The sequence below is a fragment of the Pseudorca crassidens genome, chromosome 9 (genome assembly GCF_039906515.1).
Source record: "Pseudorca crassidens isolate mPseCra1 chromosome 9, mPseCra1.hap1, whole genome shotgun sequence".
Taxonomy (NCBI): Eukaryota; Metazoa; Chordata; class Mammalia; order Artiodactyla; family Delphinidae; genus Pseudorca; species Pseudorca crassidens.
In genome coordinates this window covers 5,485,785-5,510,880 of record NC_090304.1, presented here as the reverse complement: position 1 = coordinate 5,510,880, position 25,096 = coordinate 5,485,785, and the positions used below count along the sequence as shown (strand labels likewise).

The 25,096-nt window shown below is 61.7% G+C and overlaps 2 protein-coding genes across 12 annotated transcripts; both read left to right on the top strand.

Moving 5' to 3' along the window:
• The first annotated feature begins 1,296 nt into the window (after window positions 1-1,296).
• Window positions 1,297-19,338, top strand: ALDH3B1 (aldehyde dehydrogenase 3 family member B1). 8 transcript variants are annotated; one of them, XM_067748066.1, is made up of 12 exons: window positions 2,489-2,554; window positions 4,460-4,546; window positions 6,424-6,586; window positions 10,117-10,227; window positions 10,340-10,460; window positions 10,806-10,891; window positions 11,391-11,472; window positions 13,676-14,062; window positions 14,444-14,551; window positions 14,766-14,932; window positions 16,505-16,604; window positions 18,632-19,338. In XM_067748066.1, exons 3-12 carry the CDS (start codon window positions 6,425-6,427, stop codon window positions 18,820-18,822), a joined length of 1,515 nt encoding a protein of 504 aa, XP_067604167.1. In that variant the 5' UTR covers window positions 2,489-2,554; window positions 4,460-4,546; window position 6,424; the 3' UTR covers window positions 18,823-19,338. The 8 variants fall into 8 exon arrangements, with proteins under 8 accessions (XP_067604166.1, XP_067604165.1, XP_067604169.1 ...); XM_067748065.1 differs by lacking the exons at window positions 2,489-2,554; window positions 4,460-4,546 and adding an exon at window positions 1,297-1,440; XM_067748064.1 differs by lacking the exon at window positions 4,460-4,546 and having other exon boundaries at window positions 2,448-2,554.
• A 637-nt stretch (window positions 19,339-19,975) lies between these two features.
• On the top strand, window positions 19,976-24,878 carry NDUFS8 (NADH:ubiquinone oxidoreductase core subunit S8). Of its 4 annotated transcripts, none has more exons than XM_067748072.1 (7): window positions 20,720-20,819; window positions 21,772-21,829; window positions 21,919-21,969; window positions 22,544-22,633; window positions 22,728-22,900; window positions 24,476-24,604; window positions 24,690-24,878. In XM_067748072.1, the coding sequence occupies exons 2-7, from the start codon at window positions 21,772-21,774 to the stop codon at window positions 24,819-24,821; spliced, it is 633 nt and encodes a 210-aa protein (XP_067604173.1). In that variant the 5' UTR covers window positions 20,720-20,819; the 3' UTR covers window positions 24,822-24,878. The 4 variants fall into 4 exon arrangements, with proteins under 4 accessions (XP_067604175.1, XP_067604173.1, XP_067604174.1 ...); XM_067748073.1 differs by lacking the exon at window positions 20,720-20,819 and adding an exon at window positions 21,499-21,521; XM_067748075.1 differs by lacking the exon at window positions 20,720-20,819 and adding an exon at window positions 22,217-22,402.
• Window positions 24,879-25,096: the final 218 nt, after the last annotated feature.

Genomic DNA, 25,096 nt, shown 5'->3' with positions numbered 1-25,096 from the left:
GGAAGGTGGGGAAAGGGACAGAAAAGCCTTCACACCTATTGAGCACCTACTGTATACCAGGTGCATTCCAGATGTGCTCTGATTTCGCCCTCACTGCAGCCCTGTGAGGCAGGTCGAATCAATCCCATTTTGGGGGGAGGAAACGGAGGCCCAGAGAGGGGCCTAACTTGCTCGAGGTCACCCAGCAGGTGGGCTGCGGAGCCAGGTTTGAATCTGTCGCAGGTGACGGTGGTGAGGTGCTCTTGGGCAGGTCTGAGGCTCTGTGAGCCAGGCTCACCAGGTGAGGGAGGGAATGATGAATGAAGGAATGAAGGAATGATGCCTTAGCCCATGACCAGCTCGTCCTCCCCGACCTCTGCCCGGAGAGGGAGGCCAACAGCGACACTCATGAGGGTCTTTTCATCCCGTTCTCCAAACTGAAACCCAGAGGAGTTGCAGAAGAGCAGCGCCTGGCTGGGCAGATGTGTCCCCTCCAACCTCGGTGCTCCCCCCAGCACCCGCCCCACCGGCTGACCCGGGACCTCGGCACAGCCTGCCACCCGCCGCAGCTGGTTCTAAGAGTGGCTCTTAGTGGTACCCCACGCAACGTCCCCCATTTATCTCGAGCTCCCTGCGACAAGGATGTCACCCCTAGGAACCACGGAGCCCTTGGAGCTGCTTTTTGTTTGTTTTTTTTTAAATTAATTAATTTGGCTGCGTCGGTTCTTGATTGCGGTGCACGGGCTTCTCTCTAGTTGTGGCGCGTGGGCTTAGTTGCCCCACGGCGTGTGGGATCTTAGTTCCCCGACTGGGGATCGAACCCTCGTCCCCTGCATTGCAAGGCAGATTCTTAACCACTGCGCCACCAGGGAAGTTCTGCTCCTGGAGCTCTGAGGATCAAAGAGGCATCCAAACCAGAAAGGGGAGAGGGCCGGTCCCTGTTCCTCCCCAAGGGGCAGTGCCCCCTCAGACTGGCGAGCTTCACTCCCAGGCCAGGTTAGGACCCCTGTGTCAGGAGGACAGGCCTCTTTGGGGACCTCCCAGGCTGAATTCATGACAAGTTCGGGGTAACCCCTGCAGGAGGTATCCCCGGTCAGGGAGGGGTCCCTCAGGATCCTGCAATACCCCTCCCACCCACCATACCTCCCCAGGTGGGTCCCTGATTTGCTGTGTGGCCTTAGATCAGTGGCTGCCCCTCTCTGGACCTGGTTCCTGGCTGACCGCTGCCAGGCTCAGCTCCAGCCCAGCCCCGCCTGACACTGGCTCTGCCTCTGCCTGGCTCAGCTCCAGACAGCAGGGCAGGGCTGTCACATGCTGAGCCACGTGACAGGCAGCGGCTGGGGGTTCCATCCCACGAAGAGGACGGGGCCCCTGCAGCCCCTTACCCCAGTCCCAAACGGCTGAAGCCTCCAGGGGCTACCAGAGCAGGTGTGGGCCAGGAGACCTCTCCTACCCTCCCAGGTAGGCAGGGGCAGCGGGGAGGGTGGGGGCAGTGAGGAGCATCTCCCAGGTGCCCAGTCGGCCCAGAGGCCCTGGGCCAGCATCCCAGACAAGACCTAGGGCACCAAGGTGGAAGGGCAGCAGCGGGCCCAGGGCGACAGGCATGGGGCAATAGCACAAAGGATATTCCTGTCCCCCTACCTGTAACCTAATCGCCTGCCTGTCTGACACCAGCACCTGCCAGGGGATCGTCCCCCTTTGTGCTGGCTCTGACAGGTGTGCCCGGGGTGGGGGTGGGGTGAGGCTGAGGGGCAGGGACACAGGAACCTCATGGCGACACTTATATCATGACGGCTCACCTAGAGGGCAGAGGGTGGCGCTCTTTCCGGGGAGGCAGGAGGGGACAGCAGGGGGTGGACCCAGCCCCGCTCTGGAGCAACACTTTCTCATGTGGGTCCCAGCCTGCCACTCATGCCCTGTGCCCTCTCTCTGGACTTCCATTTCCTCATTGTAAAATGTCAGGTTGCAGGGTGACAGGTGCTGTGAGCGGGGTGCTGGATGACGTGATGTCGGACACAGACGCGCCCAGGGCAGGGACGAAGCCTGCAGCAGGCAGGCCTGGGCCCTGGGATTGGATTTCTGGACTCCAGCTGTCTTTGGATCAGACCTCTTCATTTTGCAGATGGGAAACTGAGGCTCAGAGGGGCTGGCGGTGGGGGGGCTGGGTGTGGGGAGCAGGGCTTTCCCCCTGCTACTCCAGGCCACAGCCCGCACCCCACACCGTAATTCCTGGGTCCACTACTCTGGACTCATCCTCCATCCTTCCCATCAGGGGTCGAGATGGACCCCTCAGCTCAGAGCTCCCTGGAGACCTGCTGTGTGGCCCTGGCCTGGTGCTGGCCCTCTCTGCGCCCTGGCTCCTTCTCTGTGGTCCAGGAAAGGATCTAGAGGCCCCTGAGGGAAGTGATGGGGAAATCTCAGCCTGCAGCCTCCAGCCAGCCCAGAGTCAAAGTCAGGCACAAGGCCAGGACAGCCCCACCCCAGGGGCTGGCCCAGCCTTGCACATTTCATAACGGAAGGGCAGCTGGGTAGAGCAGGGCCCACCAGGAGGAAGGGCAGCTTCGCAGGGCCTCAGGTACGGTGTTCTGCAGAGGCTGGGCATAGAGCAGCGAGCAGTCAGGGCCAGGGACCCGCTGGCAGGTTGGCTTGGGCACTCTGGGCTGCCGTCAGTCCTGGAAAGCCTGGCCACTCACGGCCGCGCGCAGGGACTAGCTTTGTCTTCTCGGAGCTTCTCTGCTCGCCTGAGGAGAAAGGGGAAGGGGGAAGGGAGTTCCGTTTGCCCCAGCCTAAGAGAGCGAAGAGAGAGGCCAAGAGCCCCTGCTCTGGACGGCCGCCCCAGGAAGGAGTGCACCCCTGTCCCGGGGGCGGCCAAGTATCCATTTGGCAGCACATTTCCCGGGCAGCTGCCACGCATGCCCGCTGCTGGGGTGGGCTGTGCAGCGAGCGGTTCTGAGCGGTCGCGTTCCTGGGAATGGACTCTGCCGGGGTCCAGGAAGGCGAGGTTGCCAGCGTCAGGCAGCCGGGGCACAGCCTCTCCGTGCGGTGGGGCGGGGGTTGGCTTGGCCCACGGCCAAGGGTTGGTCCCCAGCTCCCCACACCCGCCGTGGAAGGGAGGGGGCCGCTCCCCAGAGTTTGGGAGACCTTGTAAAAATCCAGGTTAAGGCTCCACGGGGCAGGGAGGGGAGATCAGATTGGAGACCCTAGGGTACTGGGACCTGCAGAGCCTTCGAGGCAGCCCCGTGCCGTCCACCTTCTGACAGCCTGATGGGGGTCCCCTGGGCCCTCAGACCACCATGTTCACCTCTGTCACTCTTCCCAGCCCCGCATCCCTGCCCCCACCTGGGTCTCAAGTTGATGTCCTTGCCTCCCTGGTGCCCACACTGGGCCAAGGTCTCCTCGGGTTCCCACCCCAGGGTCTCCTCCCCGAGACCCCCCAGCACAGCTGTCCTTTGCAGTCTGAATAACCATCGTTCAGAGCCGTCCTCACTGAGCACTCACGGGGCTCGGCCCTGCACCAAGCACTTCACAGCACTATGGGGTGCCTACAAGGCACCATCCCCATTGCACAGATGGGAAGAGTGAGCCACAGAGAGGCCAAGCCACCTGCCCAAGGTCTCCTTGGGCAGCTAATAAACAGAGTTGCTGGGATTTGGGTCCAGGTCCTCAGGCCCCCGACACGCCATACAGAGGGTGCTCTTAGAAGGCCTGTGGCATAGACAGGGAAACCGAGGCAGAAAGGATGAGAGGGTGGGCAGAGGTGGGGGCTGGGAGGTAGCTCATCTGCAGGACCAGCCGGGGCCCAGGGACGGGGCTCGGGCAGCAGCTGTTCCCTGATGATGTTTGGAGGCAGCAGACCTGAGTGCCTGCCCCTTTTGTCTCCCTCCTTGATGCCCCATGACCTGGGCCTCAGCTTCCTACAGGGGTGCCAGCCAAAAGCTATGCTGCACTCACATCAGGCACCCACACTGGCACAGTGCCCGGCACAGTCAGTGCTTAGTCACTAGTATTATTATTATTATTATTATAGAATCCCCAGGCTCATGGCCTTGAGGGAAGGTGGCTGGCCCTGGGGCCCGGGGAACCAGGCCCATCCCTTGCCACATCAAGTGACTTAGCAACTCCCAGGGAGGTGGGCTTAGGGCCGCCAGACCACCCGATGAAGGAACCCCCTCATTTGTGTGTCCACAGTGGCTGCTCAGCTCCCTTGTGAGGTCACAGGCCCGGGGTCCCCCCAGGCCCGAGGCAGCCTTGCACATCTGCTTACCTGGGTTGAGTCCAGTTCCCTGCCCTGCAGCAGTCTCCCCTTGGGACCTCGGTCCTGACCAAACTGCAATATGGTGTGAGCTGGCCTCAGTGTTGCCAGGAGAGGCTGCTGGAATGTTCCAACCAGACCACCACCCCCGCAGAGCTCCCCACCCCACACTGTACTCGGAGATGCCCTCTTCAAGTGACGTGCCTTACATTTTTGTGGGTTCTGCAGGCTCTTAGGAAAGTGCAAAGACCCTTGCGGAGGCGGGAGAGGGGCGGGTGTGGTTTGCCCTCAGCATCCATCAGCAGAAGTCTGAAGGTGAGAGAGGATGGGGGAAAGGAAGAGGGATAAATATTTGTTGAGTACTTCGTAACAATAACCACAGCTGACCATTATTAAGCTCTTACCATGCACACAATGGCCGGTGCTTCATGTGGTGGAACGGTAGCATCCCCTTTTTACAGGCATGGAAACTGAGGCAGGGAAAAGATGAGTGACTTGCCCAAGGTCACACAGCTACAGAGGCAGGGTCAGGGTTTGAGCTCAGGTGGCGGCTTTAGGGGTCAGCAAGTCTCTTAGCTCTTGGGTCTCTGGCCAGTATGCCTTCCTCTCTGGAGGAGGGTTGGAGCTGGGGACAAGCCTGGAGTGACAGGGGCTCTGATGATGTCCCTGTTCTGCTACAGTCACCCTCTCTGGGGGATGTGGTGCCCGCCCTGTGCCCGAGACAACTGCCCCGTTTCTCCTGATCAGAGTAGGAGGCCTGTGGGGTCAGTTTGGCCCCCATCATGCCTATGGGGACAGCGTAGGGCTCCAGCAGGCTCTCAGCCCAGAGTGCCCATCAGGGCAGGCCATCCTGTTGGCTGGAACAGCTCATGGAGTCCTCCAGAAAACTTAGGGCCGTGGTGGCAGTAGTCACTTAACAATAGCTGGCAACCCTGAGGGCACTGACGCCCTGTCCTGGGCTTAGAACTGGCCAGCACGGTCTCATCCTTGATAAACACCCATCAGGTGGTAGGTGGAAGGGTGACCTTAACAGATGAGGAGATTGGGGCACAAAGCCCCAAATGATAAGTTAAGTAGGCAAGAGGGGTCCTGCTGCCCAGTCCAGTGGGAGAGGAAAGAGAGGGATGGGGAGGCGGGGCAGGGAGGTGGGCAGAAGGAAACCAGGTATTCATCACAAGGTATGACACAGTGCGGGGGGGAGCAGAGCCAAGGGCCCACTGTGAGAATGTGTAAGGGAGTAATCATGGTGGGCTGCCTGAAGGAGGCATCAGTCAAGCAGAGACCAGAAGAGAAGTGAGTCAGAGAGAGAAGGAGGAAAGGGTCCCCACTGGTCCTTGGCACCAGGCCGAGGACTAAGTGCATCAGAGAGCTCCTCTGATGAACTTCAAGTAAGCAGGCGGGCGCCCGGGGGAATGTCAGAGCCCCTACCCTGCCTTCCAGCCCTGGCTGATGACAGCATGGAGGTCTGAGTGCCCCCTCACCCCTCACCCCTCAGCATCCCCTGCTTTTCCAACACTGTGGCCGATGGGGCTGGGATGGGCAGCAGGGCCTCTGGGAGGTGGGGTTCTTCTTTCCCAGTCTTGTTGCGGAGCTGGGGCACAGGGAGAGGAGTCCTGTCACCCAGCCCTCTGAGCCACCACCAGCCAGCCTGGCCACCCTGGGCAGGGCCCCCAGGCTGGGGACAGTGGGAACAGAGCATTCGTATTGGGAGTGTCCCAAAGTGGTGGTTGGTGGACTCCGCCTCTAGTTACCAAACTTCCCCTGGTTACTCCACTCAGACCTGCTGGGGTAAGGGCTACCCGTCTCCAGGAGGGGCACCGGAGTAGGGTGGGGCCATGGCTTAGGGCTAATTTCCGGGTGGCAGGAAGAAGCGTGACCCCCTGGCTCCCTGCTCACTCTTAGGGGCCACGGAGTAGCTGTCCCCCAAGCCCACACCCAGTCCCGTGACTGCCTTGGGGTCCAGAACCCTCCTGCCCACTGGTTAAGAGGTGTGGTCTGTAGCTCTGTCAGTGGGTGTCCAAGTGTGCCCCTTGTGTGTGTGTTTGTGTGTATGTGTAGGTGGGGCAGCCCTGGTCCCTGCACTTACGTGCGAGTCCCCATGGGGGTGCCCGTGGGCCCACGCGGGTGCAGGCAGGGGCGGTGGAGGGCGCCTGGAGGTGGGGCGCCCCGGCCCACGCTGCCCCGCCCGGCAGGATGGACCCCTTCGCGGACACGCTGCAGCGGCTGCGGGAGGCCTTCGACTCGGGGTGCACGCGGCCGGCCGAGTTCCGGGCTGCCCAGCTGAAGGGCCTGAGCCGCTTCCTGCAAGAGAACAAGCAGCTTCTGCAGGAGGCGCTGGCGCAGGACCTGCACAAGGTGGGTTGTGGGGGGACAGGCAGGGGTGGGAGGAGGAGGGCAGGGGTGGGGAGGTTGAGACAGGGGGGATGGGGACAGCTGCATCCTCCATGAAGGGGGAACTAAAAGCCGTCAAACCCCGCCTCCTTTCCTGTGCCGTAACCCGCTCTTCTGCATTCACCCATTCATTCATTTCTTCCTTCACTCCACTATTTTTTTCTTTTTTTTGGTCGTGCGGTGCAGCTTGCGGGATGTTAGTTCCCCGACCAGGGATTGAACCCGCGCCCTTGGCAGTGAGAGCGCGGAGTCCTAACCACTGGACCGCCAGGGAATTCCCCCACGCCACTACTATTTATTGAACACTTACTATGGGCCAGGTACTGTTGTAGGCTCTGGGGATACAACAAATAAAACAAAGTTCCTGTGTCCAGGGAGCTGGACTCCTGGGGAGAGACACAGCTAGACAGTAAATAAATACACAGCATGTTGGATGGTAATGAATGCCATGGAGAGACACTCCCAGTGTGAAGGGGGTGAGAGAGGGCCAGGGTCAGGGTGCGGTTTTGTATGTGGGGGTCAGGGAAGGTTTCTCTGAGACAGTGGCGTTTGAAGGAGGAGGGGGAAGGATCCACGTGGACAAGGGGGAAAACAGCAGAGGGCACAGCATGTGCAAAGGCCCTGAGGCAGGAGGTGCTTGGTGTATTTGTGCTTGAGGAGCAGCAAGGAGGCCAGAGTGGCTGAAGGGGAGTGGAAGAGGCAGAGGTATGCAAGGGATGAGGTCCAGGGAGCTGGGTCACACCGCTAGGGCCGCATGTGGAGGACTTCTGCTTCACTAGGTACCGTGGGCATCACGGCCTCTGTCCAAACCCTGGAGGCCTGGGGGCTCAGCCCCTCCCATCTCCAGCAGCAGCCACAGCAGGACCTCAAGAAATACACTTCCTTGTAGGCAGCCTTCCACCGTCTCAGCCAGCAGGGCCCACCCGTGTGGCTGCCGCTGCCCTAGGACAACTGTCCAGGGGCTTCTTCTCTGGACAAAATGTCCCTTGAGCTTGCCACGAAGGCCACGGTGCCCAAGCTCACCCCTGACGCCCCACTGGCCCCTCACCACCTGTAACTCTCCAAGGCTGTGACTCTTTACCAGCTGGTGAGGTGCTGTTTTGATACTTAACACCTAGGACAGGCCCATGGTGCATATTGGCTGCCGGCCAGCCCCTGTGGTCACCACTTGTCCCCAGGGGGCTGCAGCAGTCCCACACTGGCTCGTGCTGAGCGCTGAGCTCATCTTCTCCCCAAACCTCCTGAGCCCATGAGCAGAACCCTGGGGTCATCCCTTTCTGCCCTCCTGCCTCCCCTGCCCTTCCGGTGGGCCTGCTGGCCCCACCCAGCTCATGAAAGAGATGCCGGCACTGGCAGGCCTGGGAGGCCCTCTGCAGCCTCCTTGGGCCCCACCTGATTTGCAGGCACCCAGCCAGGTGTCCAGAGCAGTCACTTCGAGACTAGTACCTCGTGGCACCTGGGGTCATGGATCAGGGCACCCCCGTTCACGGGGGCAGCACAAGTTGGCCACAAGGACTTGTCCTGAGGACGTGGCCTCCTGGTGACGCCTACTCCCTTTCTCGGGGTCCTCAAACCTTCTGTTTATCACCACGCTCCAGGACTGTAGCCAGGTGAGACCGGGCTCCCTCGTCTGCCATTTCTGGAATCGTCTGCTACCCCATTTATGAAACCAAGGCACCGGGTCGTACTCTCCTTGGCTCTCTGACACCCAAGGAGCCTGGCTTTGCCTCCCTGTGGGGAGTGTCCATTCACTGGACCTGGTCCAGGACAGAGGGGGCTCACACCCCCTACCCTGGCATGTCGGGCTCCCTGGGGACTGACACCCCACTGAGCCTCTGCCCTGCCCACCAGCTGGCCTGGCCTGGCCGCCTCCGTGAGACCTGACCCGATGGTCTGTCTGGTCCCTGTTCTCCCTATGGCTCAAATTTCACCTCCTGCCTGCAACCCTCAAGCCTCCAGGAGCCCGCGCCCCACAAAGGAAGCAGCAGCCCAGAAAATCCAATCTGGTCCCGGCCTCTGGCCTGGTCCCTCCCTCTGGGCTCAGCCAGCCCTGTCCCCCGCCTTCCCAGCAGGCAGCATCTGCCCTGTCTGACCTGCACAAATCGTCCCATTTAACCCCCAACAGCCCTTCCAGGTAGAGGTGGTCACCCCCAGTCACCCCCAGAGGAGACTCAGAGAGGGCGTGTTCTTGCCTAAGGGCACAGAACCCGGGCTCAAAACAGCCTCTACTCTTCCAAACTCCTGGCATTCAGCAGGGTTCAGATTAGCCCTCAAACAGGCCCAAACCTCAGTCAGGTCACAGGAGACCTCGCTGGGCAGGAGTGTGGGCTGTGGACACAGACATAGTAGAAGGCGTGCCTGAAGCAGGCTCAGCCCCTAGAAGCGCTGGGGGGCGTGGCTTCTCCCCCAAGGCCCTGCGCCCTCCCCCTCCCCCCAAGGCTCAGCTCTGGCACTCCTGGGCCCATCGCCCTCTCCTCTGACAGGAAGGAACTTGCACCATAATGGCTGAGTCTCAGGCATCAGGACAGCCTGGCTCTTGTGTCCTAGGCCGTGGGCCTCCAGCTGCCTGCAGCCCACAGGCTGCTCCCTCCTCCCTCGTGGGGGTGGGGCAGGCATGCCAGCCAGCATAGATCAGGACAAAAGCCCTATTGATTGTCTCCTTCTTCCGACTCCTGCCCTTGAAATCTGCCCTGGCCCCTGGGCTGTGGGAACTGATGGCAGAGACACCTGTCCCCAGTGACCAGTCCCCAGTGACCCAGAGACACCTGTCCCCAGTGTCCCCTGCAGACTGACATCCACACAGCAGGCCACAGAGGGCCACACAGACAGTCCTGTTCAAACTTAAGTTAGAGCCTGTCCCTGCTCTGCTCAACAGTCCTCACCCCAGCTGCCTGGCCTCATCACCTCACCCACTCTTCTCCCTGCTAATCAGGAACATAGCAAGCCTGAACCCGCCCCAGGGCCTTTGCACAGGACATACCATCTGCCTGGAATATTCTGCCTCCAGGTATCCATGGGCTCCTTCCCTCCCTTTCCTCACTGCTCAAATGTCACCCCATCCCAGAGGCTGGCACTGACCATCTTATATAAAATAGAGCAAAGACACACACACAGATACATGCGCACATGCACTCACACACACGCACACACACTCCAGCAGTCTCTATCCCTCTTACCCTGTTTCATCCTCCCATTGCGCTTGTCACGTCCTAATGGAGTAGTCAGCGTTCTCATCATCACGTCGACCGTCCCCCTACAATGTCAGCTCCGTGGGGCAGGTTTTCTGTCTGTTTCAGTCACGGCTGCATCCCCAGCACAGAAACGGCACCCACGCGCTCTAACCATTCAGTGAACATGGAGTGAATGCACGAATGAATGAGTGAATAAGACAGACCTTGCCTGGGGAGGCTTTGCCCACCCCAGGGCTCCGGCCACCTGCGGATCCTGGCTACCCTGGCCCAAGCCCTGCCCTTGCCCCTCCCCCTCCCCCGCAGTCAGCCTTCGAGTCAGAGGTGTCTGAAATCAGCATCAGCCAGAACGAGATTAACTCGGCCCTTAGGAACCTGCGGGCCTGGATGAAGGATGAGAAAGTGCCCAGGAACCTGGTGAGTGACCCTGGGCATCAGGGCCGCAGGCAGCCTCTCTGGGTGGCAGGCGGTGCTGAGGGGCTGGGGTCTTGGCACCTCACCATTCACCATCACTCTGGCCCCGACCCAGGCCACACAGCTGGACTCGGCCTTCATCCGGAAGGAGCCCTTCGGCCTGGTGCTCGTCATCGCCCCCTGGAACTACCCTCTGAACCTGAGCCTAGAGCCCCTGGTGGGCGCCCTCGCAGCAGGTGAGAGGGAAGCACCACCTTCTCCCTCCACCCCCCCCCCCCCCCCCCCCCCCCCCCCGTCCATCCTCCCAGGCTCACAGCCGCCCACAGAGCCAGGGAGGAGGGGGGAGCTGGCACCAGGTAGCTAAGAAGGCCTGGTTCCCATCTGGCCCACCATCCGCAGGCTGTGTGGCCTTGGGGCCGGCAGGGCACCTCTCTGAGCCATATTCTTCCCCTGAAGGTGGAGTGAGGCCGGCACCTGCCCTGCAGGTGTGAGGACTGAATGGAGACAGGGAGTGGCTACAACTGGCCCCCCCTCTCCCCGCCCCACCCTGCCCCACCCCCTCTCCCCGCCCCGCCCCTCAGGGAACTGTGTGGTGCTGAAGCCCTCGGAGGTCAGCAAGAGCACTGAGAAGGTCCTGGCCGAGGTGCTGCCCCGATACCTGGACCAGGTGAGCAGGGCCAGGTACAGAGCAAGCAGCAACACTGGGGCTGAGCACGGCTAAGCAGGCCCCGCTGGGCTGGGCAGCCCTTGGCGTGGCTCCTCAGACAGGACCTGAGTTCCAGCCTCACTCCTGCCTCCTCTGGGTTGTGTGGCCTTGGCCAGGTCACCGCCCCTCTCAGCCTGTTTCCCTCTGAGTGAAACAGAGGGGTGGGGCCTGTCCCCCGGGGGTCCCTGTCTGTCTCTGGTCGGCCCTGCTGGCCCAGCCCCGGCCTCAGTCCCAACCCCAAACCCGCCAGGCCCCAACCTTACACCTGCTGGGCTGGGACTGCCTGTGCCTAGTGCCCCTGGGGAGCTCCCCGCTCCCCACTGCCCCCGACCCAGCCCACCTGGAGCCCGGGCACCAGGCAAGGGGGGAGCCGTCCCAGGCACGCAGGTAGGCAGGCAGGTGCCCTCTGGGCCCTCAGGCTGGGGTCCCAGAGGGAGCCCTCCGCCCGTCTGGCTTGCAGAGCTGCTTTGCCGTGGTGCTGGGCGGGCCCCAGGAGACCGGGCAGCTACTGGAGCACAAGTTCGACTATATCTTCTTCACAGGTGAGGAGCCAGTCTGGGGGTTGTGCGGGATGGGAGAGGTGAGAAGCTTGCCCGGCCCCACCCTTAGGGGTCTTATCCCCAACTCTGAGAGAGGGACAGAAGCAGCCAGCCAGCCAGGGAGGATGCAGACTGGGGCAAGTGCTGGGTGGTGCTCTCGGCCCCAGGACGAGCTTGCTCCACTCTCCCTGAGCAGGCTGGGGAGCAGCCCCGGACCCCTGGGGACCCTTGGGAGGGATGGGCCCCATCCCGGAAACAGGGCTCTCCACCACTCACAACCTCACGCATCACAGCATCTGTCCTTGCTGAGCTCCCGCTGTGCCAGGCGCTCATTCCTGCGCCCACGGCCCTTCTGGAGGGCTGGATGAGGGTTTGGGGGCTTGGGTGACAAAAAGATGCGGTGCCCACTGCACTAGCCAGGATTGGGGCAGGCTGTATTTTGCTCCCAGAGGTCACCTGCCATCACCCTGACATGTGCCCATGTGGTCCAGACACCACCTAGCTTCAAGTGACCAGGATGGAGTTTCCAGAAGAGATGACAGCGTGGAGGATACAGACAAGGCGAGGCCCTGGAGGAGGGAGGAGGGGACCCGCCTCCTGTGTTGCACACTTTGTCCCCATCAGAGCAGGGGACATGCCATCTCTGCCTTTCTCCTCCCCAGACCCTGCCACGAGCCCAGGACAAGGCCTGCCAGCTGCCACCTTAACAGACAGGGAGGGCGACTGTGGGAGCAGAGGGGCCAGGGTCCTCAGCTGTCCCTACAGATTCCCAGGGGCCGGAAACACCAGGAGAAGGAAGCCGGGGTGGGGGCTGGCGGGGCGCCTGACCACCCTCCACCATCACAGCCCGAAGCTCAGTGGACTCTGGGCCCTGGCCCCCCAGGACCGAGGGTGCAGAGGCAAGGCAGGCAGATCCCCGGAGGCCAGCTTCTACACCAGGTCCCCGAGGCAGTCTGTGCAGAGGCCGATGGACCGCCCGAAGCTACTCCACCATAATCTCCTGACTTCTCCAGGCCTCAGTTTCCTTATTGGTATGATAGGGACCATCCCCAAGTCACAGGCCTGTCTTAAGGACAAATGAATGAATGGAAGCCTTTGTCACAGCACGTGGCCTGGGCAGCAGCCACTCACTCACTCACTCACTCACTCGGTGAATGTTTACTGAGAGCGCAGACGGGCACCGCGAGGCCTTGGGATAAAGCAGGGCTAAAGCCTCCTCCATTGTCATGGAGCCCGTGCAAAGGTGACCAGGGTGGAGGTGGGGAATTCAGTTGTGGGCGTAGTCAGGAAGGCGGGACAGACTAGGAGGTGTTTGAACAAAGATAGGAGGACCTAAGGGAGGAGCCGTGGTAGGGAGAGGCCCCTGGGGCCGGCTCAGCCGACAAGGGGGCCTGGATGGGAGGGAACGAGGGCAGGGAAGCAGGAGGAAGTGAGACCAGAGAGGTGTCTGGACTCTGGGCTCCCTCGGGCTGCGGTGGCTGGCGAGAAAGGCCAGGGTTATCACATCACAGGAATGGCAGCGTGGGGCCCTGGGCCAGGCGTGGGCAAGAGTGTGTCGAGGCCTGGGGGCGCTGTCAGGAGTGTTTGGGGGTGGCTGAGTGGAAGAGGGGACTGTGAGACCCAGGACACCAGCCCAGAGGAGAGGTGGGGACCCAGGGGAAGAGGGGGCAGACGGTGGGTGTGGAGGGCGCCAAGGCTGCCAGATTAGGTCAGGGAGGGGAGACCCAAATGAGGACCAGCTAGAGCTGGAGCCGGGCCATAGGAGTTACTTTCTGAGGAGAGTGGAGAGTGGGGAGGGACTTAGGGTGGCAGGTTAGAAAGAGTCGCCTGCAGGCCCAGCTGGGATCAGAAGCAGGGAGACGGGGGCTCCTGGCTGTCTACCTGGGCAGGTCAGGACAGGGAGCTGGGCCTGGCTTGCAGCTGTGGGCAGAGCTCCTCGGAGGGGCTGGTGGGGGAGTGGGGGAGGAAGGGGAGGGGGGACGACCTGAAAAAGGTCCCAGTGCAGCAGCAACTGACAAGGAAAAGCCAGGTGAGGGCAACTCTCCCCCGCCCACCCCCACCCACCCCCACCCCGCCCTCTACTCTACTGCCTCTCCAGGGAGCCGCAGGGCAGAGAGTGAGCCCCCTCGAGGGGTCCCAGCCCTGGGCTGAGGCCATCCCACCTGGCCCAAGTGACCGAGAGCCACTCTGGTTCCTTCCACCACAGGGAGCCCCCGAGTCGGCAAGATTGTCATGGCTGCTGCCGCCAAGCACCTGACCCCCGTCACGCTGGAGCTGGGGGGCAAGAACCCCTGCTACGTGGATGACAACTGCGACCCCCAGACCGTGGCCAACCGCGTGGCCTTCTTCCGCTATTTCAACTCCGGCCAGACCTGCGTGGCCCCCGACTATATCCTGTGCAGCCCCGAAACGCAGGCTCGACTGCTGCCCGCCCTGCAGAGTGCCATCACCCGTTTCTATGGCGAAGACCCCCAGAGCTCCCCAGACCTGGGCCGCATCATCAGTGAGAAGAATTTCCAGCGGCTCCGGGGCCTGCTGAGCTGTGGCCACGTGGCCATCGGGGGCCAGACTGATGAAAGCGATCGCTACATCGGTGAGTCCCGCCCTCCCTGCCACTGTGCCCCACTCCCAGCCCACCCCAGCTAAGGCCCCCCCACGCTGGGGGCCACAGCTGGGCCCCGAGTCTGGGCCCAGCCTGTAACCTCGGGCCCTGAGGCTCCCCGACCCCACTGCTAGAGCCCAGCCTGGTCCACGGCTCTGGTGCCACGATTCTGTGACACCAGTGTTCCGCGTTGCCGTGTCTGAGCCTGTGACCCCACGACTCAGCCCTCTGGCCCAGGCTCTGGATTCTCCAAGCTCAGACCCCAGAGTTCTAGGGCTCAGGTTCCAAACTTCAGCCCCAAGATCTGCTGCTCCACGGGGCCATGACCCCAGGTCCTGTGAGCCCACGATTCCTGGTTCTGAATTTCAACAGCCCGTCCTGAGCACCCGCTACGCTGTGAACAAAGCAGCCCCAGTCTCCCGGGCCGAACGGCTCAGAGGGTGATGCTGCTCCCCAGCAGGCTGGGACCCGGGACCTCAGGTCCGGTCACCCTCTGACTGTAAGACCAAGGCTGAGGGGCTCTCTGGGCCCCACAGGCCCCGGTCAGGCTGGGGAGCCCCTCAAGGTCACTTCCCGGGGGCTGTGGGGAGATCACCTTCCCCAGAACGTCCCTGAGCCTGGAGCCCTGGGTCCCTGGGCCCTGCCTGCCCGAGGCCCCAGCCCTGGGGCTGAGCCGTGCCCTGTGCCCGGGCAGCTCCCACGGTGCTGGTGGGCGTGCAGGAGACGGAGCCGGTGATGCAGGAGGAGATCTTCGGGCCCATCCTGCCCATCATGAACGTGAGGAGCCTGGACGAGGCCGTCGAGTTCATCCGCCATCGGGAGAAGCCCCTGGCCCTGTACGCCTTCTCCAACAGCAGCCAGGTGGGGCTGGACAGAGGTGGGAGCGGGTGGCAGCAGTGGAGGGTGGAGTGAGGTCAGCAGAGGGTGAGGTGGCACCAGGACCAGAGTGGACCAAGGGGCCTGGCAGGAGGGGCGGGCGTCCTGGTCCCTCGGGGGCAGTCATAGGAGCTCTGGGACGGTGGCGCTATCTTGGCTCTGTCCCTCTCCTTCCTGCTCGGGGCAGCAGGGCCTCCCCCTGCCGTCCAATCTAGGCCACATTCTTCTGGGCCTTTAGTCGGCGGCTCCCCAGGGTCTTCTCTAGGGTCCAGTGTCCCCTCTAAGTCAGCCCCACCTCCATGCTTCTGCATCATCATGGCCTGGTGGCGGCAGTGTCCCCTTCCTCTGCCTGGCTCATGGAAGGCACACACGACGTGGGATGGCACGACTGGGGGAGGATGAATGACCAGGACATGCAGGCCCAAGCATGAGCCCTGGTCCCCTGCCCTTCCCTGGGATTTCTCTCAGTGGGATTTCTGAGTTGGCGGATGGGGGTCCACTCCACCCACCAGCAGGCAAGCCCCGACCTAGCTGTTACCTGAGGGTCACACGTTGCAACTAACTATAGCCAAGTTTTCGTGCAACTACTGTTTAGTGTCTACTAATCATTCCCCCCCACTTTTTCTTCTTTTTTATAAATTTATTTATTTATTTTTGGCTGCACTGCGTCTTCGTTCCTGCGCGTGGGCTTTTCTCTAGTTGAGGTAAACGGGGGCTTGAGGCGAACGGGGGCTACTCTTCGTTGCAGTGCACAGGCTTCTCATTGCCGTGGCTTCTCTTGTTGCGGAGCACAGGCTCTAGGCGCACGGGCTTCAGTAGTTGTGGCAGTGGGCTCAGTAGTTGTGGCTCGCGGGCTCTAGAGCGCAGGCTCAGTAGTTGTGGGCTTAGTTGCTCCGCAGCATGTGGGATCTTCCCAGATCAGGGCTTGAACCCGTGTCCCCTGCATTGGCAGGCAGATTCTTAACCACTGCGCCACAAGGGAAGTCCCCCACCCCCACCCCACCACCCTCATTCTTCAAATACACCTACAGGCTGAAGAGGAAGGGCCTTCATTAAGTCAAGCAAGGATCAAGTTCATGTTTCCAAAACCCAAATCTCAACGTCCTCCCTGTGCTGCACACAGGCCCCCCGCTGCGTCCCTGCCCCGCCCCACCCCTGGCCTCCCCACCTGCCCTTCACTCTGCCTGGGGGGCCCTCCTACTCATCTCTGCCCCGCCTTGAGACTCAGCAGGCACCTCACATCCCTCCCAGGAACGCCTCCCTGACTGCCCGCCCCTCACCGTGCACCCTCCACGTCCCCAGGAGGATGCTGGGTTTCCCACCTCCCCATCAGGCCTGAGTCTGTGTCCACAGTCACCTGCATGGGCCACAAGCAAGGGATGCTCAGGAAACACGTCTCCAGTTGGGGACGGGTGGCAGGCTGCTCCACAGCCACCGCCTCCAGCTCTCACGGTGGCCTCAGACCCTGCAGTGGGTCCCAGGGCCCTGAGGGGTCTGGACAGAGCCCCTGCGGCCCCGGCAGCTCCGCCCCCAGCCTCATAGCTGCTTCTCTCCCAGGTGGTCAAGCGGGTACTGGCCCAGACCAGCAGCGGGGGCTTCTGTGGGAACGACGGCTTCATGCACATGACTGTCGCCAGCCTGCCCTTCGGAGGAGTGGGTACGTGCCGGCAGAGCCATGCCCTCTTACCGTCATCTCTCACCCTGCTCCCCTCTGCAGAGTCTGAGGCGGAACCTTCCATACCTGTCTCTGCATTTACATATGTGGGGGGACCCACAGATACACAGTTCAGGGTTTTTTAAACATCACTGTGATTGCAGGGGCTTAGCACACGCAGGGCGGCCTTGGGCCTTCTCTTTACTCCACAGTGAGGCTACGTGCTGCTCCTTTAACCCCTCCTGTGTCCCCTCTGTCCCATGCTTGGCATGTCGCACAGGAGACAGGGGCTCCTGCCGGCTCCCCCCTCCACCAAGCCCCAGCAGCCCCCAGTACCGCTGTGAAGTCCTGGCCTCTGAGGCTGGTCCCAGCAAGCCTGACGGCTGTGTGATGCGAGGCCACCACTTCCCCTCTCTGAGCCCACCTCCTCCTCAGGGGACGAGAGGGCCAGAGGCTTGCCGTCCCGCCACCTGCCTGCACCTGGCACTAGAGTAAATGACCAGCAGGTCCTGGCGGGCTGCCCTGGTGGGCCTGGACCCTCCCTGGGGAGCGGCTGGTGTCACAGGAGCACGGCAGGCTGAGATCAATGCTGTGGTGGTGGAGGTCCAGGGCTGCGCACCGCTGCCGTCCCCAGTTCTGGAACCCTCTTCCCCAGCACCCCCTCCTCAGGGAAGCGTGGGGCTCTGTCTGCAGGTGAATCTGACCCTGCTGCTCCCCTGGCAAAGCCTTCCACGGCTCCCAGGCCCTCAGACGGAGCCAGGGCTCTGACTCAGCTCCCTGAGGCCACCCTTCCTGGTCTGGCCACGGAGTCCTGCTCCCGCCCCTGCCCCGCTTCCCTGGTTGCTGCCCCAGACACACAGAGCTCTGCCCAAGTCCTGACACACCACGGTCACCCACCTCCAAGGCTCCCTGAGTTGTCCCCGAGCCTGGGCCCCTCTTGCCCCACACATCCACTTTATGTGGTCAACTCCACATCCCTCAGGCCCCACTCACTCAAGGAAGCCCTCCCGGATTACCCCTGATCCCACCAGGCTGGGTGCCCTGGACTTCCCACTGCCGGGTCCTTGACTGCCTCCCTACCTGGACATTGCGACTCATAACAACACAGCACTTACTGTATCTATGGGTCTGAACACTTGCTCAATCCCCACAACTCTAGGAGGTGGGTGCCACCGTCACCCCATGTCACAGAGGAGACCAAGGCGAAATCACTTGCTTAAGGTGACATGGCTACTTCAGAGCTGGGATTCAACCCTGGGCAGCTGCCCCGGAATCCACTTTTTTTTTTTTTTTTTACTTTCCATCTTTCCTCTCTCTTTTTTTCTAATTGAAAATGTTGTGGTTGAGAGTCCGCCTGCCGATGCAGGGGACACGGGTTCGTGCCCCGGTCCGGGAAGATCCCACATGCCGTGGAGCGGCTGGGCCCGTGAGCCGTGGCCGCTGGGCCTGCGCGTCCAGAGCCTGTGCTCCGCAACGGGAGAGGCCACAACAGTGAGAGGCCCGCGTACCGCAAAAAAAAAAAAAAAAGAAAATGTTGATTTACAATGTTGTGTTAGTTTCAGGTGTACAGCAGTGATTCAGTTATATTTCAGTTATATATATATACATGCTCTTCTTTTCAGATTCTTTTCCATTATAGGTTATTACAAAATATTGAATATAGTTCCCTGTGCTATATAGTAGGTCCTTGTTTATCTATTTTATATAGAGTAGTGTGTGTCTGTTAATCCCAAATTCCCAATACATCCCCCACCCCCCCAGAATCCACTCTTGACCACTGTCTACCCATCGTGCCCCAGCACCTGGTGTCCCCAGTATTTATTTGAGTGGGTGCTGGGGCCAGGCTCAGGGCTAAGCCCTTTACCCACAGCATCTCATGATTAGCCCACTTTACAGCTGGGGAAACCAAGGATCGGGGGGTGAAGTAGCCCACCCAGGTCATACTGTGTGACTGGCAGAGCCCAGGTCTGTCTGACGCTCCTCGGCTGGTCACTGGGGGCCTAACTGCTGTGTTCCCTGTCACTGTACAGGCGCCAGTGGGATGGGCAGCTACCACGGCAAGTTCTCCTTCGACACCTTCTCCCACCACCGCGCCTGCCTGCTGCGCCGCCCTGGGCTGGAGAAGGTCTACGCTCTCCGCTACCCGCCCCACACCCCACGCAACCTGAGGGTGCTGCTCGCAGCCATGGAGACACGCAGCTGCAGCTGCGCCCTGCTCTGAGCCACCCTGCACACAGGGGATCCGAGCGTCCCTCCCAGCTCACGTCTACGAGTCCTCCGCTGCCGTGGCCACCTGAGGCTGGTGGAGACATGACCTGGGGTCCACGACGCAGGGGGAAAACACCTGCCGGGGCCACGGCCCAGACCAGTGCTTGCCCTCCTCCCGCCTGGGGCTTCTCTTTTCAGGCCCTCAGCTGCCCCCCAGCCAGGATGGGCCAAGGTTTGGGAGCATCGGAAACAGTGCAGTAACCTGCCCTCCCGCTCCCACGCTGGCCACCTGTGTTCCGGGAGACGAGGGAAGATGTGGGTACCTCTCAGGACAGAAGGTGCCCTTTCTGTGGAGGGTGCAGAAGGGGTCCTGGCATCCGGTCCATGACACACTGTGGGCCTGCTGTGACCTGGGTCGTCCCTGCCCTCTCTGAGCCTGGTTCCCTATCTGTTGCACAGAGGAGGTGATTAACACCTCCTGAGATCATCATGAGGATTAAATTTTGGAGCTTAATTGCCGACTCCAGGCTCCAGGCGTCCTGTCTCCTCATTTGGGAGGGGGGAGGCTGCTTCCCTCTACTCTCTCCGCACCTCTCCCTCCAGGTCAGGTTGATGAGATGCCCATAGTAGGATCTCCCTTCTCTTCACCTCGGGCCTCTTAGGAGCTCTGAACTAGCTCCTGTTCCCCAAGTGGCTGGCCCTGGGCACCTTCCCCTTATCATGTCCCACACTGGACTCCTCCCCTTCCCTCTCCTGCTCATCCTCCTGGGCCCCCATGCCGTGGAGTGATCCCCCATCCACTCAGCCACAAAGCCAGACTCCCCGGCCTCCTGCTAGACACTCCCTTCTCACCTCCCAAGTCCCATCTTTGAGTAATTCTTGATGATTCTATAAAATACCACAGACTTCCCCAATCCACACACTAATCGCTGTGCCCCGGGCCATCCATCACCTACCCTCTTTCCCCGGGGCCCAGCCCTTCTCCTCAGAGATCTTCCCAAAGCCCACTGGACCATACTAGCCCTCAGCCTGAACCCCTTCAGTGGTGCCCCTGGCTCACAAGTCTGGACCCATAACAATCCTTGGGAGGCTCTGCACAGCCCTGTACACGCTCCCCCCCCACCCCCCACCGCCAACCCATCCTTGCCCTCTTCTAACGCACTGGATGTGTCCTCCTTCTCTGGTGGACCTACGCACAGAAGCTGGGCATGCTCTCTGGCCCTTCTGGTTCTGCTCGACTCCTCCTTGCGCTCTACTTGGATATCATCTCCTCCAGGAAGCCCTCCCTGACCACCTTCCACTCCCCCCAACACACAGGCGGCCTCAGGGGCTTTCTCAGTGTCCGCAGCCTCCCGGGTCCCTCTGCCACACAATTCACTGGGAGGAAACACGGGTTTGGAGGCTGTTGAGGGACGGGGCTCCCGGGTCATACAGATCCAGGAGTGGCTCAGGCGGCCGCACTTCGCAGATCTAAGGCTTAGGCCAAGTTACTACAGAAGTCCGTGCCTCAGTTTCCCCATCTGTAAAGCGAAATTAATCGTTCCTCCCCACAGGGCTGCCGGGGGAATTAAATGAAGACGCCAGGATGAAGGTTTAGCATAGAGTAGGCATGGCTCCCGCGAGGAATCACCACAGGCTACGATTCTCATCACCGTTATCATACACGCCCCGCCGAGGGCGAGCGGGTGTCCTCCAGCCCAGGGCGCCGGGTCCGACAGGAGCAGCAACCTTAAACCACGCCTCGGATGTCCCGCCTCCAAGAGCTCGGGAGTCCCGGCTCACTAGTTTCTCGCACCCAACCCGGCGGCGCTCTACACCACTTCAAGCCCCTGCCTGCTCCCCTAGCCAATCGGAGAAAAGACTTTTTCGATCCCGCCTCTTTCGGCTGCGCCACCAGCCAATCAGACCACACCACGAAGAGTCCACGCCCAATGGCAGCATCCCAGGATGTAGGCTCCGCCTCTCGACGGACAGGCCCCTCGGCCCTGGAAGGAGAGGCAGCGATTCAAGGTGGGTGTTCGGGGCTCAGGTGTTAAGGCCCAGCCTGGGCAGCGCGGCATCGGGGTCGAGTGTGCGGCCCCCGTTGGCTCCGCCGGCTCCGCTCCCGGGCTTTATCTCGGCCCGCTCAGAACCCGCGGCCTCTGTGTCCTTGAGCGTGCAGCGGGCGGGAAACCGGCACCGTCAGGGCGCATATGCACCTCCTGCGCCCGTCGGGTCAGAGGTCATGAGGAAGGGCGGGGAAGGAGCCGGGTTGGGTGCCTGGCACTGAAGTCAGCGGTCAAAAGAAATGGTCCCACTAGAGGTCACAGGTCACGAGAGGGGCACTTTTGGCCTCGGCTAAGTGCCAGGCTCTGGGCTAAACCCTTGGCATCTTCGAGCCTCCTCCATTCTCGTGACCTCCCATTTCACAAGTGAGAAAACCCAAGGTCACTTGGCAGGCTGGGAGACAGTTCCAGAAGGACCTTGATGCTGGGGAGAGGAATTTGATCTTGAGGGTTATTTAAGCCTTTAAAAGGTTCATTAGGGGAGGGCTGGGGGTGTAAAGGGAGGGGTCTGGCCTGGGTTCACATCCTGGTCCCACCCCCTCAGTGTGTGACTTTGGGCAAGTCACTTAACACGACTGAGCTGTGGCTTCTCATCTGTGCCTCCCTCTGAGGTCATCATGTGGACAAAGTGACAGTGCGTGTGACCCTTAGCACAGTGCCTGGCACGGTGAGCTCTGAATAAACGCCGGTGGCAGGTGGCAGTGTTAACCTGGGTCAGGTTGGAGGCCGGGAGGGCCTGCACCTGGGAACAGGAAGCCCGTCTGTGCCTCTGACAGGAATGGGGGTGAGCAGGGACAAGCTGACACAGTGGCACTGGGGTCAAGGGTCAAGGCTCCTGCAATGCTAGGGTTCCCGGGGGTGGGGGTGGGGAACCATGCCTGTCTGAGACCCACCTATGCCTCACTTCTTGCCCACAGATGCGCTGCCTGACCACGCCCATGCTGCTTCGGGCCCTGGCCCAGGCCGCACGTGCAGGTAGGACCAAGGGAGCCTTTCCTGGGTGTGAGGGGCCCAGCCTCCTAGCATGAGGTCGCATCTGCACAGCATAACCCCTATCCTTGCAGGGCATCCCAGTGGCCGGAGCCTCCACAGAAGCACAGTGGCAGCCACCTACAGTGAGTCCCGGGGCGCCGCAAGCCTCAGGCTTTCTGATCATCGTCCTGCCAGAGGCAGGGGAGAAGGCCTGTGTTCTGGTCCTGGCTTTGCTGGGGGCTCGCCCTCTCGGAGCCTCAGTTTCCACTCTGTATAAAGAGGATGGTGATCAAGATTGAATATGATTCTTGGGGGCCGGGTCTGTCATTGCAGGGGGTGGAGGGCCTTCCATGTGGCTACACCGTGTGATCTCAGACCTTCCCCGTGTAGGACAAGGAGGGAGCTGCCAGGTGTGAGCCCTGGGAGCTGTGCCTCTTCATCAGGACCCCAGTACCCAAGCCCCTTCCAACCCCCATCAACTCCTGGCTTGGATGGCCACACAGGCACAGGGAGAAGCTGGCGAGGACTGCCCAGGGCCTGAGGCTGGCCTCGAGGGTGCTCACTGAGGCGGGGGAGGTTTGGTGAATGAACAAACCCCTGGGGGGCCCAGCTGTTGCACCTAGAAGGAGGCCAGGCCTCGTCTCCCTGAGCTGGAGTCCTTGGGGAGGGCCTGTGTGAGGCCTGCTGCCACGGCCTCTCTGCCCTCCTCCCCTGCAGAATATGTGAACATGCGGGAGCCCTCAATGGACATGAAGTCGGTGACCGACCGGGCAGCTCAGACCCTGCTGTGGACCGAGCTCATCCGAGGTGGGCCCTGGGGGGAGGGGGGAGGCCGGCTGGTCGGGGGCACAGATGTGTTAGGGAGGAGGGCCCCCTCCCACCGTGCCTGTGCCGCCCCCAGGCCTGGGCATGACCCTGAGCTACCTGTTCCGAGAGCCAGCCACCATCAACTACCCATTTGAGAAGGGCCCACTGAGCCCGCGCTTCCGTGGCGAGCATGCGCTGCGCCGGTACCCGTCCGGGGAGGAGCGCTGCATCGCCTGCAAGCTCTGCGAGGCCATCTGCCCAGCCCAGGTGAGCCCCTGACCCCAACTGACCGCCCCCCGGCCCCTGCCGCTGGGAGAGGGAGGCCACAGCCTGCTGCAGAGAGAGTGAAGCGGGCAGCCCTGGGCCCGAACTCTGGGCCCCCTGCCGGGTGGGTGTCCTCAGAAAGTCCCTTTCCCGATCTGAGCCTCTTCCTCCCGTGAATGGGAGCCGACTCAGAGGCAGTGAGTCAGGGGAGGGAAACTTCCAGCCCTGAGCAGGCCACGTGACACACGTGGGTCCTGCCCTTGGGGGTCTGGTCGGGGGCATGAAACCCAGGCCTCGAGCCACGAGGCGGCACCTGAGGGTCTCCACTTTTACCCGGATGCAGCAGCCGTTTCAGGAGCGCTGCCTGTGTGCCTACCACAGGACCGGACCTAGGGACACGTGTGCCACAGCCGAGGCCCTCGCTGCCCCTGGTTGCTGCTCCTTTGAGCCCCTGGCATCTGGTTCTGTCGGAGGGTCCCACACGGACTGTTAGTGCAGAAACAGACAGACACAGCTGGGGCTCTTGGGCTGGCGGATGTGCCCGGCAGGAGCCCAGCAGGCTCAGGGGTCCTCACGGTCCACACAGCGACCCCCTCCCGGCGGCCGCTCCAGGCCACATCTCTGTGACTCCGGATGGCTGCTGTCCACAACCTGCCTCATTTCCTGGACCACTCCCAGGTCCTGCAGGCCACGGGTTGTGGCCTTGCTGTCCCCAGTCTAGCCACCGACCTGGAGCACGTAGGAGAGCCCCGAAAAAATAATAACAGTGGTGGCATCCAGACAGTGAGTGCCGGCTGTGGACCAGGCACTGAGCCAAACTCATGACTCATCTCTGCAACAACTCTAGGAGGTAGAGATTATTATCCCCATTTTTATAGATGAGGAAACGGAGGCACAAAGAGATGAGGCTAATAGCCAAAGGTCCCACTATGAGTGGTGGGCATTACACTCCTGGGGACATCTGAGGGCCTTTGCCACCTCCCTTTGAAGGTCCTCCCAGCTGTGGGAGGCCCCAGGCCACCCCTTCCCCCAGCTGGTGCAAGTGTGCACCCAGGAAGTGAGAGTTAAGGACCTGTGTTTGAGTCTGGGCTCTGCCCCCCACGTACTGTGTGGCTTTGGGAAACCCCTCAACCTCTCTGAGCCTCAGTTTTCTCATCCATTAAATGGGGATAACTAGATGTAATTGGGAAGGTTGTTCAACATGCAACCGACAGTAATGGGGCATTTTTTTACCGGGTGGGACCCCTTGGGTCTGCAGGTGCTATGGTGAACAAGGCAGGCAACGGCCCTCTCCTTGTGGGACTCACGTTCTCAGGGAGGAGGTGCTGGCCGTTAACAAACAAGAGAATGTCAGCTAGGGCAAGCGCTCAGAGGCCGACGTCACAGCCGCGCCGGGCGGCCTGTTAGGAGAGGGGTCCGGAAAGGTACATGCGGGCCGAGAGTGGATGACAGAGGGTCCGCTCTGTAGGCCCCGGGGGGCCAGTCCCGCAGGAGTGGGAATGAGCCGTGGCGGGGGCTGGATCCTGTGCCTGGGGCCAGCGTGGCTGGCAGGTGACAGTACCCTGTGCCACCCCCCAGGCCATCACCATTGAGGCTGAGCCTCGGGCCGATGGCAGCCGCCGGACCACACGTTACGACATCGACATGACCAAGTGTATCTACTGCGGCTTCTGCCAGGAGGCCTGCCCTGTGGACGCCATCGTTGAGGTGAGCAGGCCCCGCGGCGGGGGAGGCCGGGGCGGAAGCTCCTTGGAGGGGCCTGACGTGGCTGCGCCTGCTCCCCCGCTCGCAGGGCCCCAACTTCGAGTTCTCCACGGAGACGCACGAGGAGCTGCTCTACAACAAGGAGAAGCTGCTCAACAACGGGGACAAGTGGGAGGCCGAGATCGCCGCCAACATCCAGGCCGACTACCTCTACCGGTGACCGGCCCGCCGGCTGGCCCGAGGTCCCCTTCTGCCCAATAAAAGAGCTCTGACCTCCCCACCGCCTCTGTCATCAGTCCGCCGTCCAGGCCGAGACCGTCTGCGGCCTGACCACGGCCTGTGGCTTCCTCCATTGGACCAGGTCCTCGGACAGAGTCGCCCTCCTGTGCGACTCTGTGGGACCTGCCAGGCCCTCCCCGTGGCTGGGCCCGGGCCCGCGGCAGTGTGTGGCCCACACATCTTCCTGGGCATGTTCCCCAAGGCTCCGCAGGCTGG